General features: G+C 51.2%; 1 protein-coding gene across 1 annotated transcript in view; it reads left to right on the top strand.

Moving 5' to 3' along the window:
* ZDHHC14 (zDHHC palmitoyltransferase 14) overlaps nt 1-16143 on the top strand; it is a 150097-nt gene that overhangs the window by 119759 nt on the left and 14195 nt on the right. The window contains exons 4-6 of the mRNA XM_016200687.2: nt 3243-3380; nt 6634-6682; nt 15371-15473. Of these exons, the coding sequence (XP_016056173.2) occupies nt 3243-3380; nt 6634-6682; nt 15371-15473 (290 nt within the window). The remainder of the gene's footprint in view (nt 1-3242; nt 3381-6633; nt 6683-15370; nt 15474-16143) is intronic.

Genomic DNA, 16143 nt, shown 5'->3' on the forward strand with positions numbered 1-16143 from the left:
ATGGCAGTTTTCATCATTAATAATACTCTTCTCATTACTATTTAGAGTTTGGGGCTAACAAAACAGGGCCATAACTCATTTTCCTGGATGTTTCCACTGGCCGTTGAAGAGGCACCTTCTGCCCCAGGGAGAATCCTAGGGCAGGTGACTTCGAAACTGCTGCCCCTGAGTTTCACCCGCACCCCGGGGTGTGCCTGTGGCGTCTGTGGCGCTGTTGATAATACACCCACCTCTGCCTCCCGCAGGTAGCAGGACAGGCCAGAGGCCGCTTCTCCCCGAGCCGGTTCATGCTAACAACTGTCCGCTCAGCTCCTTTAGCCTCGAGTCGCCGTTTTCCGTCGCTCTGCCTTCTCTGAACAGACTCAGATTTCACAGACCCCCGCCTTTTCGCGTGCCTGGCTTGCCTGAAATCTTACCTTTGCTATCATTTTTCAGCGTCTCCACCTGGCAGCCAGGAGCAGTGATCAGAAACCTACTTAAGGCAATGGAAGGTGTCTCTTCCTTCACTTAGAGCGTTTTTGTGGAGAGTCTGCTACATGCAGGCCAGGGCTACTAGGGTGACCTGGGGAAGGAGAGGAAAATCCACAAACTATCCCAGGGCAGAGTGAGACGCTAGCTGAGGTGTGGTCAGGGCCACCAGCTAGCAACTCAGGTTCAGATCTCCCTGATTAGAGAACCTTCTAGGCGCATCTGCTCCCCTATTCCTTCCCCCAGGCTCTGTTCCTGTGTGGGCTCCCTTAGGGAATAGCTCCTAGGAATCCTCCAGAGATGCTGCAGCATAGAGACCCCTCCCTTTGGCAGGATCCAGTCTTCAGAATCAAGGGATGTGGCAACAACTACAAAGTGCTTTTCCTAAAACGCTCCCATCCCGCACAGCCGGCCCCACCCCCCAGGGCCTAGCACCCCCCGTCAGTGTTTCCGCACAGAAATACCCAAGCTGACCTCTAATAATAGTTGTTTGAAACGTCCAGATGTTGTGGTTGCACGCAGCCTGAGTTGCCAGCTGTCAAGCTCCCCTCTCCTCCTCCAGATGTTGTCCCTTCCAGCCAATGACTGCTCCAGCCAGGTCCCCAGAGCCACATCTGTGTCAGCTTGTGCCCAGATTCCCTTCTCTTCTTCCTGGGAAACTGAACGACAGTAACGTAAGCCTCCTGTTCAGAATGAGCCAGGCGGCACCCGGCTTCCCGCACCCCTCGGAGCTCCCGGGATTGCAGCCAGAGCAGGGCCTCGAGAGGCAGGGCGAGCCACCCCATCGGGTTTATCCGTGACCCCTGGAGGGAGAAGGTTGTGTGTGGTGGGAGAGCAGCCAGATTTCAACCCTAAATTAGGCTTTCCTCTGTTAGGAGTCCATGCCTTGGGTCTGAGGAATATTCAGGAGTCTGAAAGTAAGTGTCCTCACCAAAGAACAGAAGAAGGCCTGGAGGCACAGAGTCTGTGCAGCTGTTTTTCTCTTGCTAGTCCTAGCACTTGATACCGCTGGGCAGGTGGCAAATGCTCACTAAAGCACGTGGCATTTAGTGGCCGAGTTCTGGAGGCAGGTGGAGCTGGGCCCCATCCCAGCCGTGCTGCCCATCAGCTTCGTGACATTGGCAATGTGCTTGCTCACGTGGGTGTCCTTTAGGTAGTGAGAAGGTTTATTCAGTCATTTGACAGATACTTACTAAAGGCTTAGAGTAGGTTGGTGGATAAAAGCAAATCAATAAGATGATTTTAGTTAATGGCGGGGTATCTGACAGGACTTGTTCATGGATGGGACGTGGGGGTGAGGGAAAGATCGGCATCAGAAGTGGTGCCTGGGCCCTGGCTGGGTGGCTCGGTTGGCTGGAGTGTCATCCCGTACACCAAAAAGGTTGTGGGTTCAATTCCCAGTCGGGATTCGAACAGGAGGCAACCGATCAATGTTTCTCTCTGCCTCCCTCCCACTCTCAAAAAATCAATAAAGACATATCTGCAGGTGTCCTCATGCCCTTTTTAAGAAACGAGCTTGCACTTGGCATAAAATAGGGTTGGGTGATTTATGATGGGCGACCAGAAAGTAATGAAGTTGACTGCCTTGCGTAACTTTGTAATGTTTCATTTACATTGTCACACCTCATCTCGCCCTCTCTCTACGTTTTTAAAGCACACGTGGGTAGATAAAATGTGAACACTGGTCAGAAGCTAAGCTTGGCCCCGAGTAGAAGCTAAGTGGTATGCCTAGCATGTCCCCTCCCGCAGGCCGTCCGAGGTGAGTGGGTGCTAAAGGGCTCCCCTCGGTCTTCCTGATGGAAGGTCAGCCGAGGGGGACAGGAGAGAAGCAGCCAGCTGTGCACTCGTGTGAAAGCCCGAGGCGAGAAGTCGTGGGTTTGTGCTCAGGGTACCTGGTAAGGTATCAGAATTCGAGAAGCCCACGCCCTGTCATTTATAAAGTGCTGGAGGCCACCCGTCCATTCGCCCAGAGAGAGACTTGACCTCAGGTTCTAGTTTCGCTGCTTCTGAACCGTGTGGCTCCAGGCAAACGGCCTCCCTTCTCTCTAAGCCTCTGTTTGCTCATCTGTGAAACAGGGCGACGTCACCATTTTCTTTTTTTTTTCCTAAACCCTTCCCAGACATTACTTCGTTTAACCCAACAAGAACCCCATAGAGTATCCCTGTCTCACGGGTAAGGAGGCTGAGAACTGGGGGCTGAAGTATCTGGTGTTACGTGGCAATCGAAGGTCACAGTTCACTTTAAAAAATAATATCAGTTCTCCTACGACTATTGAAGTAGCGGAGACACTTCTTAGGAAACAGTAGTTATTGGGGCGAGAGACCAAGGGTTGTCCCTCGGTCCTGTCCCAGGCCCCTTGGGGCCAGTCTCTGTGGTCACTTACCGTGAGAAGTGGCTGCTAAATACAACAGTGAACCCACGGAAGGCGGAGACCCCGGCCCGCCCTTACATCGGGGGCCTTGGTCCCCCCGTAAGGAGAGATTGTTCTGTGAACCAAAGAGGTGTTTTTGTCCTTGTTGTTGTTTTACAAAAGGGTGAAATCTTTACTTTTCTAACTGTAATTAGCCAAGTTCTGTTGAAAGAATAATTATGTCCTTGAAATGCCTTAAAGGTAAGCCTTGCTCTGAGTGGCTAATTGGTAAATACGGAGCATGATATCATTTATTACATTATCAGAGGGTTGAGTGGTGGGGAGGGGGGCTCCCTCATGTAAAAAATACATTTTATTAATTGATTTCTTTTTTTTTTTTTTCTTTTCTGCCTCTCATTTCAGAACGGTTTGACCACCACTGTCCCTGGGTAGGCAACTGTGTGGGGAAAAGAAACTACAGATTTTTTTATATGTTTATTTTATCTCTGTCTTTTCTGACAGTCTTTATCTTTGCATTCGTTATCACCCACGTCACTCTTCGTAAGTATGCTGGCGGATTCAGGTTGCGTACGTAACCCTGTGCCTGACCTTGGTTTTCTGATTTAATTTTGATTTAATATTTTGATCATTTGGGGCTCTCTCTTCGCTTCCCCTGTCCCCCTCCTCACTTCAGGCCGCCCCCATTGCGTTTCTGCCTTCCCCTGCCATGCCCTCCCATGCCCCCCCATGCCCCCTCACCCCCCTCCCTCCCACTCCCCATCCCCCCCCTCCAAGGGCAGCTGCCAGGTCACACCTGGGACAGGCTCTCTACCTCCAGGGCTTTCTCCTTCATACACTGTCCCTATTCCAAGCTCAGTGACTTCACTGTCTCTCCTGCTAAGGGGTCCCCTGGAAGAATCAGCCCCACATTTGCACAAAGGACAGCTTGCTGCCGGGATTACCATAGAGCAGCCGGGCTTTTTATTTTTTTAACATGATATCTACTTAAGCAGAACAGTCACCTCCCTAGAAAAGAGTGTCTGGGGATAAAGCCTGGGTTTTCTTGCACCCGAATCTACATGTTAAAAGTGTGCATTTGATAAGATGTTCGGGTCTCTGCTAGAACGTGAGAGAGCTAGCCCTGGCATATAAAGGAAGCAGCTTGGTTAAAAATGAGATTTGGGGATAAATGACTTCAATATATATTTGCCTAAGCAAAGGGCATGTTTCATTCCCCATTCTGAAGGTCGTAACTTTGAGTTTCTTTTGTCTCTTGGCCATTCACTTTCCTGCAGTAGACAGTGACGAGAAGGGAGTTAATTGGCTTTGAGCTATAAATTTGAGACTTTAAAATCCCATTACAGTGCCATTAGCAACATTAAAGTCCAGCGGGGCCTCTTGTCCACATTCCTGAAGTACAACCACCCATTAGCAAGTACGGAGCCTCTTTCTGGAATGTTCCAGAAAGTATCTGAGCACACGCCTCACTTTCTCCCGGAGCCGCAGCACTAAAACCGCAAAGGGGGCGTGCTGAGGCTGCAGCTGGAAATGCTTTCCCCCCCTTCTCTTCTGGGGGCTGTATGTGCCTGTATGGGACCTGGGGAAGTGGATGGTAAGGAAGTTTCACTCTAGTTTTTTTTTTTAATATTGGTCAGTTTTGGACGTTAAATGGAGTACCCCAGAATTTCATGGGCATTTTTAATCCGCGTTCCCATTTTTTCTTACTGAAATCCTTTCATCTGAATGTGATACAGATCTGTAATATATGCTTGGGAGCCGTAACTTGGCGGGACTGCAAGAACAGGGGTGACATTCATAAGGACCTTTCCCACACAGCCGGGGGCTGATGCCAGTGTGGCTCGGCAGAAGCACCTCGCCTCTCAATTTTCAGAGTCGAGAAATGGCAAAAGTAGCCAGGGTCCTGTCTGGGTGTTAACAGACCAAAGGTTCCAAGAGAAGAAGCCCTTGCATGCACACGTGTGGAAGAAAGAGGCACTGGTATCCAACATACTACCAGTGACACTACAAAATAGTGTAAATGGTGCATTTTCATGTCGTCTTTAGCACCTTCAAAATGCTTTCCTATATACACGATCACATTGTAGTTATGGCCTTGCCCTACATCCGGGATAATAAGGCCTGTTTTCATTTGCTCAGCCACACACGCAAACTCTGGGAGCCCACGCACAAGCCCCGCCTCACCCCGCAGTGGGGCTGTCATTCCACTGGCACCTCCTCTCAAGTTTCGCTCACCAGGGCTGCGGAACGCTGGCTTTTGCTGTGGTTTACGCTTGTATGTTTTAATCCAGTCTTCCACACAAAAAGCGCTCAGAATGTATCTGCCTTCAGGTTACCCAAATGTTTTGGACAAAAGCAAATAAAGATTTTCCTATCCTCTTATTCTGCCCCCCAACAACCCCCTACACCCCCCTTTGGCTTGACCTGGGATGCTTTTAGGAAGGGCAGAGTTTTTATATGGTTCCCATGACCCCCCTAAGATTGCAGCTGGGAAGCTGTCGCCAGAGTTGTTCCCACCAGGTAACGGGCTCTGAGCAGAGGGCAGGGCTGGGAGGGGAGCGGAGTGAGGGTTCTGTTATCGCAGATTCCTGACAAGTGACGTCTGGAATTCCTCACAGAGGAGGGGACTTTGGGGAAGCGATACAGTTTGGGTTCAGAAGGGAAAGACAGATTACTTCTTCTCGTCTCTTTGGCCTCAAGGCTGTGTTTGCTCACAGGTCTGCCGCAGCCTTGCTGGTTTTCCCTCCTGGCCCAGCAGGGACACCCAAGCTTCCCTTAGCTCTCCCTGGCCGGCACCCTGGCACACGCGGCACCCCCTTGGGCCTCCGTGGTGGCCAGTGGGTGCAGAGAGAAGGGGGGCACGCACAGAGGGAATGGGACCTCGAGGAAGAGTGTGGAGCCATCCCACTCAGCCTCCCGTGGCTGAGCAGGTTTCCAGCTACACAGAGGGGCCTGGGACCTGCCTGTAACGCCCACGTTGCAGCCACACCCACACCATCACAACATGCGGCAGGAAGGCACTAGAACCGTCCCTGTATCGGTATCACCTCATTGCTGCCCCGGGGCCAGACCGTGCCCCCAAACACATGGCTTCCTGCAGTACAGCGGGGACCCGGCATCACCACCGCACGATGGGAACCTCAACAGTTCCTCCTTTGAGCTTTTATTTGTAAAGATGTATAATGGGAACCTCAACAGTTCCTCCTTTGAGCTTTTATTTGTAAAGATGTATAATGTCAATACATAAATAAAAATTGCTTCTTGTCAGATGCATCTTTGCTCAAGCCCTTAAAGAAATGTTTTCTGGCATAGACAGTTCATGTTAAAGTGTCCCAAACTCAAAAGGAATCTAATAAACCTCAGCTTTATGAGTGTTTACTCTGGGCGCAGAGAAAGATGTCTTTTATACGTAGCCTAGTTTCTAGGACATCCAGGGTCAAAAGTTAACAAACCCTGGGAAAACTGTCTTTCAAAAAAGAAGAAAAAATGAGGAAAACAAAGGAGTAATCAGAACTACAATTTATGGGAAAATATGCAGACATCCATCTGCTTTTACTGAAAACACATCCTGCAGATGTTGGGTCTGGGTGTGATTCTGCCGTGTGCTTGTTGAATAACTTCAGGGGGGGCTCAGTCTCGGATCAGGACCCTGGGTGCCGCAGCACATACACAATATAATTATTTCATTGATCCTGAGACACCTATGATTTTCATGTAGATGAGAGAGCTCTGAGCGTGACGGGTTGTTTTCCGGGGGTGACTGTTTGAATACTAAATGTTGATTTTATTCCCACAGGTTCACAACAAACAGGATTCCTTAATGCTCTTAAGGACAGTCCTGCAAGATATCCTTTGTGGTGGTTGTGTTGTTTGCAGGGCTGACGTGTTGTGTTGGACTGACCTTCTCCTCGGTTACCTCTTCACCTGTGCCTTGGCTTGTCTCCTCAGAAACCGTATTCTTTTTTGTTCCGTGAAGCACCTGAAAGGCCCCCTAATGCTGGCTTGCGTGCGAATGGCGTCTGAAAGCTTGGACTTCGCAGCGGCTCACTTAGCCTGGCTTCACTTGAAGCGCCCTTTAGCTGGAAAACCTGGTGAACTCCTGCCCAGCCCCAAGAACCCACATTGATTGTGTTAAGCCAGGCTGTCTGGGGAGAAGTCAGGCTGCAGGCTACATCTGGCTTCGCGTTGATCAGCAGGTGGTCCCTACAGAATCTCTGCGGATGCCCCTGGGGGGTCCCTTTCTTGGCAGGCAGCCACCAGATGGGACTCCCGGAGCCTGCGTGTGGATTCGATCATGGGGGTCAGTTTGGCATCCCTCCGGGCAATACAGATAACCCATATTTGGTTTCAGAAACACCACCTTTCACAGCCCTGAACGGTCAATGTCAAGTCACTGGATTAATCCCATCCTCTCAAACAGTATATATGGGCATGTGCTGTAGTATTTTATTTTTAAATATATCTTCATTGGTTTCATAAAGAGGAAGGGAGAGGGAGAGAGAGAGAAACATTAATGATGAGGGAGTCATTGCTCGGCTGCCTCCTGCACGCCCCTGCTGGGGATCGAGCCCACAGCCCGGGCATGTGCCCTGACCGGGAATCGAACTGCGATCTCCTAGATCCGAGGTCGATGCTCAACCACTGAGCCATGCCGGCCAGGCTACTGTAGTATTTTGAACTTCTTGAAAGAAAAATGTTCACCCCTTAAGTTCTCGCGTGGGCTCCCGCTCCCTCGCATCCACCTAGGTTTTACAGTAATGGGTGTAGCGCCAGCCAGCTCGCCCCACTGCCCAGTTCCCTCTGGGACCCAGCCCCCTTCCGTCTATATAACTAGGTAGCCTGGACTTGAACTCCCTGTTCCCCGGAGTCGTCGTCTTGCGGTAGGGAGCTCTTAAAGGAAGGAAGAACTTCACTGAGGTTACATATCCCTTGTCAGTGGCAGGGACTCCTCACTGGTGAGAAAGGCTGACCCGAACCCTGGAGGATTTCAGTGGTTCTGCTCCCTGGGGCTTTTGGGCCACCTGCTGCTCCACGTGGTTCTCGTGGGCACCTTCACCCTCAGCCCTCCCCACTGGAGCTGTGTGGAGCTGGGCTTGCTGTGGCCGGGTGTGTGTGTGTCATCCACTGCAGACCTCCCAACCCAGGGATCTTACCATCTCCCAATCCTGGGATGAGTCGTAAGGAAAGACCAGTAGCAAGTCCTCGATGGGTTAACAGCTTTTCATTCCTGCTCCATCACATCTGTCACAGCTAATTATGAGGTACGGGTCATTGCTTTTAACCCTTTTGTGTCTCAGCTTTTTGGCCCACGGGAGTCAGCCACTCTGTACTTGACAATGCTGTGCTAACAAAATTAACTATTGGAATCTATGTGAGAATGCTCAGCACCCAAGCATTGCTTACACACGTGGGAGGAGCGATTTCAAGGAAGCTTCTTTCTGTGGGGGTTGGTGCGATGGGCAGGCTCTGCCAGAACCTTCTGTTAGAGCTCACACGTCCGCTGTTCTCACGGTTTGGCTGTGCTCACAGTCTGTATAATCAAGAGCATTGTGTTCCCCACAGGGGGAGTAGACAGATGCTGCTGGTGGAAAGGAAGAATGGCAGTGCGTTCGAAGTGGCACGCTGACTGTGCTGCAGAAACCATTCACATGGGAAAGGGAGGGAGAAATGCTCTTATTTGGTCCAGAGAAAATTTTAGCTTATTTTCTCTCAGAATATGATTCTCAGGTGGAGGCAAAGAGTTTACCCTATGGCCCGGATTTTGAAAACTCATAAAAAAATCTCAGCCGCTGTCTTCCCAGTGTTGCTATATCTGCTGAGCCTCACCAATAGCCTGAGGTTTTCTCCTTTGAGGCTGTTCCCTCAGCATCGCCTCCGAGTTCAGGATGTTGGTGGCCAGGACCTGCTGTGAGTGCATGACAGGCCCTTGCAGCATCCAGGCGTGGCTTGGCTGCAGGACGTCTGTACCGCCAGGCCAGGGCCTCTCCCAGGCCTGCTCTGGCACGTTCCTGGCTGTATTAGCTGCCTGTTGCTGCTGTAACAGCCACAGATTAGAGGCTTAACACAACATAAATTTATCATCACACAGCTCTGCAGGTCAGAGGCCAGTAAGTTCAGCTGGTTTCTGCTGCAGGTCCCACAAGCCTTAAATCAAGGTGTTGGCCGACCTGGGCTCTTACCTGGAGGCTCTGGGGAGAACCCTCTCCCAGGCTCATGCAGGGGGTTGACTGAATTCATGGGGATAGGACAGGTCCCTGTTTCTTGATGCACTCCCTGACTTATGCGTCCTTTTCAACGCCAGCAACAGTGGATCAAGTCCCTCTCATACTTTGAATCTTTCCTTTTTTTTTCCACCATCACTCTGACCTCAGCCAGAACCTCTCTGCTTTTACAGATTGGCCCCACCCTGATGATTCTGGGTAATCTCATCCCAAGGTCCATAACTTTCAATCCACAAACTCCTTTTCGACTTGTCAACAATGTATTCTCAGGTACCCAGGATTAGGTATCTTTGGGGAGGCCATTCTTCTGTCTGCCCCACGGGCCTTCGCAAAGCTCACTAGCAGTCGGTCACTTCTCAGCCCACCAAATTGGCAAAAATCATAGCACTGGTAGCACGCAGTGGGGGTAAAGATGTAGGAAAGTGGGAGGATGACTTGGTACCATCTCTTGAGGGGGCAATTTGGCAAGTCAGTCAACATTTAAAATATGCTTAACTTTCAACTCAGCGATGACACGCCTAGTTGTTAATCCTGGAGAAATACTAACCCTCATGTACAAAGAAATACAAACAAGAAAATCCACTACCCCATTTTTTGGAGCAGTGAAAGAATTAAGAAATCTAAATATCCATCAATAGAATATACTATGGTTCATCTATACTCTGGAATTTATAAAGCAGTTGAGAAAAATGAGGTAGATGTACATGTTGACATGGAAATGTCTAAAAATCAAATTGTACAAGCACCCGCCATGTCTCACAGCTTCCCTGGGCTGTCCCCTGTCTGCCGTCCAGTGGTTAGCGCACCTTTTCTCGGTGATCTGCCCCTCACAAGTTTCTGCTCAGCCATCCCCATGCCACCTCCAAAGCCACACAGGTGTCCAGCTGGAAGGCAGGAGCCAAACACACTGATCAGCTGTCCTGATGGGATCCTGCCCTACTTACCACACATACATCCTCACTAATGACCAGAGCTTCATATTTTTTCTGAGCAAATCGTAACCCAGTAGAACCTAAAGCATACTTCTGGAATATAGATTTATGATGCATCAACATTTCTCAACAGACTCAGTAGACGGAGGCATTCTCCAAAGCACGCATTTCAGACAGAAAACACTCGTCAGAACAGGGGTCTTGGGCAGTCACATTGCTGACTGGGGTTAGGGGGTAGGGGCACACGTGAAATATGTGCTTTTTAATTTAAAAACGCAGCCCCTCACTTTAACTATGGGTTTGCGTGATGCTCCTTAATTACTCTCTACTTCCAAAAAGAATAAGGAAGGTCAGGCTGGGAGCAGCTCAGGACCCATCATGTCACCTGCCTGCTCTTCCCCACGGGGCACAGGCCGCTGGGCTGTCGCGTTCCACCCGGACCTCACTCTCGCCTCGCCTCGTTTCCTTTGGGAGAGAATGGGGTGGTTTTCTCAGACTCGTTTGTGTTAGCCGAGGTAGCTGCTCTGGGGTATTTTGGCTTCAGTGTTAGATCACCTTTTTCCAGGCAGGAGCCCAGCATGACAACGGGTCAGGAGATGCCACAAAACTCCTACCCCTATGGTGCTTGCTTTCAAAATTTCTTACCTTTTCTTGTACATTTTCACTCGTTCCATTTTTTATATTCCAGCTGGAATTGTGATGAGAATTATAGTGACTTCATAGGTTAATTTGGGACAGGTATACACCTTTATTGCTGGTATAAAAGCATGTAGGAGAAAAGGAGTTGAGAGACCGAAAGATGGTCAGGTGGTTTCTTCTGAGGGGTCTCAGTGACTCTCCATTTGCAAGGTGTCTGCCATGTACATCAGTGTGAAGGCAGTGGCCCCCGTCCCCGGCACAGTGGTGGGCACTCAGGTGACAGGCACAAGCTGTGTTTCCCTGTCTCTGTCTAAGGATTACAGGGTCGTCCAACTGCTGAGGATAATATGCCGACAGGTTCCTGAGCCTAAATATCTAACAGCATTAAGTGCTGTTGCGGACACTCTGTCAAGAGAGCAAAGGGAATTGCCCCTGATATCTGCCCTTCCCTCCAAGCTCTTCCTGGAAGTGAGCGTTGCTCATTTCACTAGTTTTTAGGGGGGAAAAAAAAGAATTCCCAATAGCACCTATTTCTATACTTAAATATCAGAACCCAAGACAGAGACCTGACGTAGAATAAGATGCAGGAGGACTCGGGGTACATGCCTGGTGCCCACAGAGCAGTGTCCCTCAGCACCGTGTGGCACCCAGGGCCTTGTAAGCCCAGAGCTGAGAAAGGAAAGGACCCGAGGCAGAGCCTTGGACTTCAGCAGTCCCTGGCCACTGTGGGATCTGGGGGACTTCAGTCAATAAGAAAACCCACATAAAACACACAGACTTTTCAAAATAAACTGCCATCTGGATTTGGCAGTAGGAATAAAAAATCAGGCCGTAAGCCTGACCGCTGGAATGTGAAGAGATGGGCTGTGACATACTAACGAAGATAAGCTCTCCACCCAGGGGTGGCCCCGAGGCCGTGGGACTGAGGAGCAAGGTTCAATGTCACAGGCAGTCTCTGTCTTGCTGCCGTGAGGTCTGAGGCCCTGAAGTTACGGCCTGTCATGTGGCACTGTCATAGTTTCGGGCCTTGGGAAGGGTTCTGTCTCTCCCAGAAGCCTGGAGACCAAGTTCTAGTTCTGTTTTACCACGGACTGCTGTGTGAGCTCCTATACGCAGCTTGATGACTCTGAGCCTCACCTTCCAGTCTGTCAAATGGAAGAATTCGAATAAATCAGGACACCTTACCTTGGGGGCCAGTCTGTATCCATGGAACAGCATCAGAGGAGTTTTTAAGCCTCCTGAAATTATAAGAAAAAATGTGTTTGTGTGCATTTTTTCTGAGATTTAAAAGAGTGGGGACACAAAACAGTTGAAAAGCTTTGGTTTCATGGTGTCTCACTTTCACCCTCACCAGTCTGCCCAACATTGTTTTCAGCTCCCCAGGGGCGGACAGACTCCTGTTCCCTTCGGCCCGGAGCTCATCTTCCTCTCCCTTCACCTGTCCCGGGACAGGGCCGGTGCATAAGGCTCAAAGTAAGCGCTTCTGGAATTGTGCAGAGACCCAGTGGAGGAGCATCTAGCCATCAGCATTTTCCAGTCTTTTTTCAGTTTCATAGTCAGCTAGTGAGTGCCTCGGGGTGCAACATCTTGGGCCAGGGGCTTCGGGGGATTTACAGCCGTACCCCTGGCCACAAAGGAGACCCACTGTCTTACTGGGAGTTGGGTGGAGACAGGAGGCTGCAGTGCTAACAGCTACAATTTGGAGCTCATCTCTGATGCAGTAAACTTCCAAGTGCTTATAAATTAGCTCCTAGTGGAGTTGGCACGTTTCCTGTCATTTCTCTTCTTTTTAAAATCAGTAAATGGGTTTTTATACATTTAAGAGAATGTATATTATTCTTATTCTGGCAGAGACAGTTTCAACATCCAGCTGTTAGGTCAGTGAGATGTATTGTCCAGGTATTTGTACCGAAGCCTGAGACTGAATGTGAAGGGGACTGTCTCCCTCAGCAGCCCCAGGCTCAGGAATCTCTGACAGGGACCCCCTCCCTGCAAGCAGAGATGGGGACGGTGAGCCTGGAGCCACCACCCCTCAGCAAGAATTAAGAAAGCAGCCAGGCCATGGCTTGCCTGGCGAACTGGCAGCGCCACAGCCCAGGGTTCAAATCCTAGCCCTACTGTTTCTTAAGCAAATTATTTAGCTGGTTTCTGCCTCAGTTTCCCCATGTGTCGAGTGGGAATTGTGCTTCTCGCTGGGCTGGTCTGAGGTTCAGTTCGTCCCTGTGAAGCCTTTGGACGGCACCTGGCACAAGCCCGTGAAGCCAGCCATTGTTCCGAATGGTGGCGATTCTGCCCTCACTCCCCGTGGGAGGAGCGGCTGCTGCGTGGGGGGGCCAGCGTGGGCCGCGGTTTGCACCTCACCTCGAATTCATGTCATTCTGACACAGCCGTGAGCTAACGGGGAAACTGCCTTCTGCTATTTATAAAGTGTCTCTAAAGCATGAAATATTAATATAGAAAGCTGCATTTTGTTGTGCTAAACCTTTAAAATTCCACGTCCACGGGCAGAACAGTGGCTCCTGGTAGGGTGGCGATCGTAAGCGGCTTTGCCAAGGGACGGCATGGGCACTCGCCGCCTTAACTGCTGTCCCTCACCTCGGCTCTCACGCCAGTTTTCTGTGGTTTGCTCATAGGAATGGTACGTGTCCTTGGGCTTCACTGTCGTTCTACCTGGACTGTAAACCTCTGGCGATGCGCGGTGCTCCCGAGATCAGAGTTCGGCTCTTCACGTGTTCTTCAGTGAATAAATCTCTGCTTCCATTTTTTATTCTCTCTTTCCTGCTCTTGACCATTTCTTGCTTGGTTTCACGTGTCCCTTCCTCTTCAGTCTTTCTATCTTGTCTTTTCCTCCAGCCTGTGCAAATGCATTGCCGGAGTCACCTCCTGGTACCCCCAGTTTCCTGACTGTCCGCCCTGTGCACCTCCTCACTGCCCCTTTCAAGCCGGTGCAGGGCGTGGCTCCGGCGTGGTTGCCTCTCAGTCTGTCCCCTCGTGGATGGGGCATGAGGTTAGGAGAAGGGGCACCTGTGAGTGCTGACCTGTCGGAAGGCGGTTGAGAATGAGACAGTCTTTGCTACGCAGGCCACTGCCCGTGTGTCCTCGTGTGCACACCAGGCCTCCCGCCATAACCGCCTGCCCACCTGGGTAACCCTGGGAGAAGGGGAGGGGTTGCCCAGGCTGGCAGTAGCCCCGGGCAGGGATCTGCTTCTCGGCATCTCCCTCCCCCTGCTGACCCTCCCCACCCGTCTGTGTTTATCTGCTTCCGAAATAACCGCCTTCGTTTGCCTCTCCTCCGCCCTCTGTGAGGACAGGAGGGCCCCCCGGGCGCTGCGTGTTGACGTTCTAGTGGGCTCGGCTGTCCCCCTCGGCTAGCTGGCACAGGGCACTCTCCTCCTCCTGGGTGGTGCTTTTCTGTGAACTAGCAGTTTCTCGAAGTTTAGCCCTTGGAAGAATAATGCATTTTCTACCGCTTCGAGAGCAGACCCAGGGGTGCATCCTGACGTTGACCGTTGGTCGCAGGCAGGAGCCGTTCGTTCCTCCGTTCGGTATGCAGCCCATGTCCCTGGACAGTGGCATTCGTTCATTGTGACGTGGCCAGTCATGGCGCTGCCCTGGGTAATGTGTTCATTTCTCTGGTCTAAGGGTGAGTTATATCCAACCCTGAAAAAAAATCAATGGAGATATATTACAGTGTGGGGCATGGCTCCCATCCCTGGAAGCATTAGGAAAGCGCGAGTATTTTCTCTGGCCTATAATTCATTGTTGGGGGATGCATGGTGCGTACTTAAACTCCCAGACCTATGAAGAAATTTTTTCCCCAAGAAACATCTGTATCTTATAAATAGAATTTTATAAATGTTTGTGGGACAGAAAAATTCTCTGGTCTTTGCAAGTCGCCAGGCTCTTGGCCGATTATCTGCCCTGTTGAAGAATGCCAGCCAGCCCTCTCCTCCTTTGGCTATAACACATCTGTGGACTGTCCGTCCCCCAGAGCCTGGTGAGCATCCAGGGTTCAGCGCTTTCTGTGTCAGCGTTGGCTGAGGGGCTGGGAAAGCGTGCCCTAAATAAAAATGACCCTCACCGTGATGCCGCCCTGAGAAGTGCCCCCACTGGTTTAGAAGTCCACGTGCAGACGGGAGCAGGCAGCCACCAGTGTGGATGGGCTGCCCAGAGAGAGCCATGAGGATAAACCCTGCCCGGTACAGCCACCCACAGTCAGCCCCGAGACAATTCACTCACGGCCTCCCCATCAGGCTGGGGGAGAAGCCTCTTGGGTACTACAGCCCTCAGCCCTCGGAAGCCAAAATTAGAGTCTGTGATTGAAGTGCTATCCAACACTGAGTCCTTCCATCAGAGGCCAGGGCTGCTGCAGCCCCAGCCGGTGTATTTTCTGGTGTTGCTGCCACAGTCGGTGGCTACACAGTGAGTCACAGTGAAAAGGCGAAAAGGGTTGGGTGGGGAGGACAGTCGAGGAACCCATGGAAAGGTCAACAGGTCAGGTTCAGGGAGCCCGTCCATTTACTGAGCCCAATGTTGTGCAGGTGGCGGGAGGACATGGCATAGGGCCTGCCCGAGGGGGTCCCTCCAGGTAGGGAGAACACCCGTGGGAGAGGCTACATAGACGCAAGAGGCCTAAGGGAGTGCCTGTGGTGTTTCCCGTCCAAACTGCAAGCCATGGCAGCCCCGCGGGCACTCCAAGAGCCTCCCATGCTCCCGGTTCACGTCCTTGACTCAAGGTCACCGTGCTGGAGGCCGTGGTGTGCTTCTTCTCCGTCTGGTCCATCGTTGGGCTCTTGGGTTTCCACACGTACCTGATCAGCTCCAACCAGACAACGAACGAAGATGTAAGTGGCCGGCAGTGCGGGGCCGGTGTGTGTTCTTTTGTGTTCAGCAACCGAGGGGGGAAGGGAGAGAAGAGCTTAGGAGCCAGGGTCTTCCGTACACCCCGTTCCAGATGGGAGCCCTGGGAGCAAAGAGTGTGCGGCACAGGAGCCTTTCATGTGTCACGCCCCAAGGCCTCTGTCCGCCATCTCTACGCTGTCTCGCTTTCGGACCATGTCAGTTAACTAAATACTAAGATCAGCCAGGTGACACCCAACTCCGAGCCCTGCGGAGGACATCCTGTTCTCTTTTCAGTGGTTTTGTGATCAACTTGCCACCCCTCCCCGAAGAGAGACCAGGGCAGGCTGGCATCCCAGGTGAAGGTGGAGTCTGCCTTTCCTGGTCAGCGTCTCCGTGTCGTTTTTGGAGACTGCCCAGCCCCAAAGTTTAACTTTCGTGCGGGATCGCCTGCCTGTACGTAATGCGGATAGAGAGAGGTATAAAAACAAGAGAAATGTTGAAATATGTGTTGAAAAATGTTTCTTCACGAGCCCAGTCCTCTTTGCTCTAAATATTTAGATTCTGGCAGAGCGTCTGTCGGTGCATGTCTCAGAGCCACTCCGGCTGCCTTAGAGGCCCGGGAAAGAAAGCCGTGCTGACGAGGTGCGTGAGGCAAGAGGACATTAGCACAGT

Source organism: Miniopterus natalensis, chromosome 5 (genome assembly GCF_054644295.1).
Source record: "Miniopterus natalensis isolate mMinNat1 chromosome 5, mMinNat1.hap1, whole genome shotgun sequence".
NCBI classification, from domain to species: Eukaryota; Metazoa; Chordata; class Mammalia; order Chiroptera; family Miniopteridae; genus Miniopterus; species Miniopterus natalensis.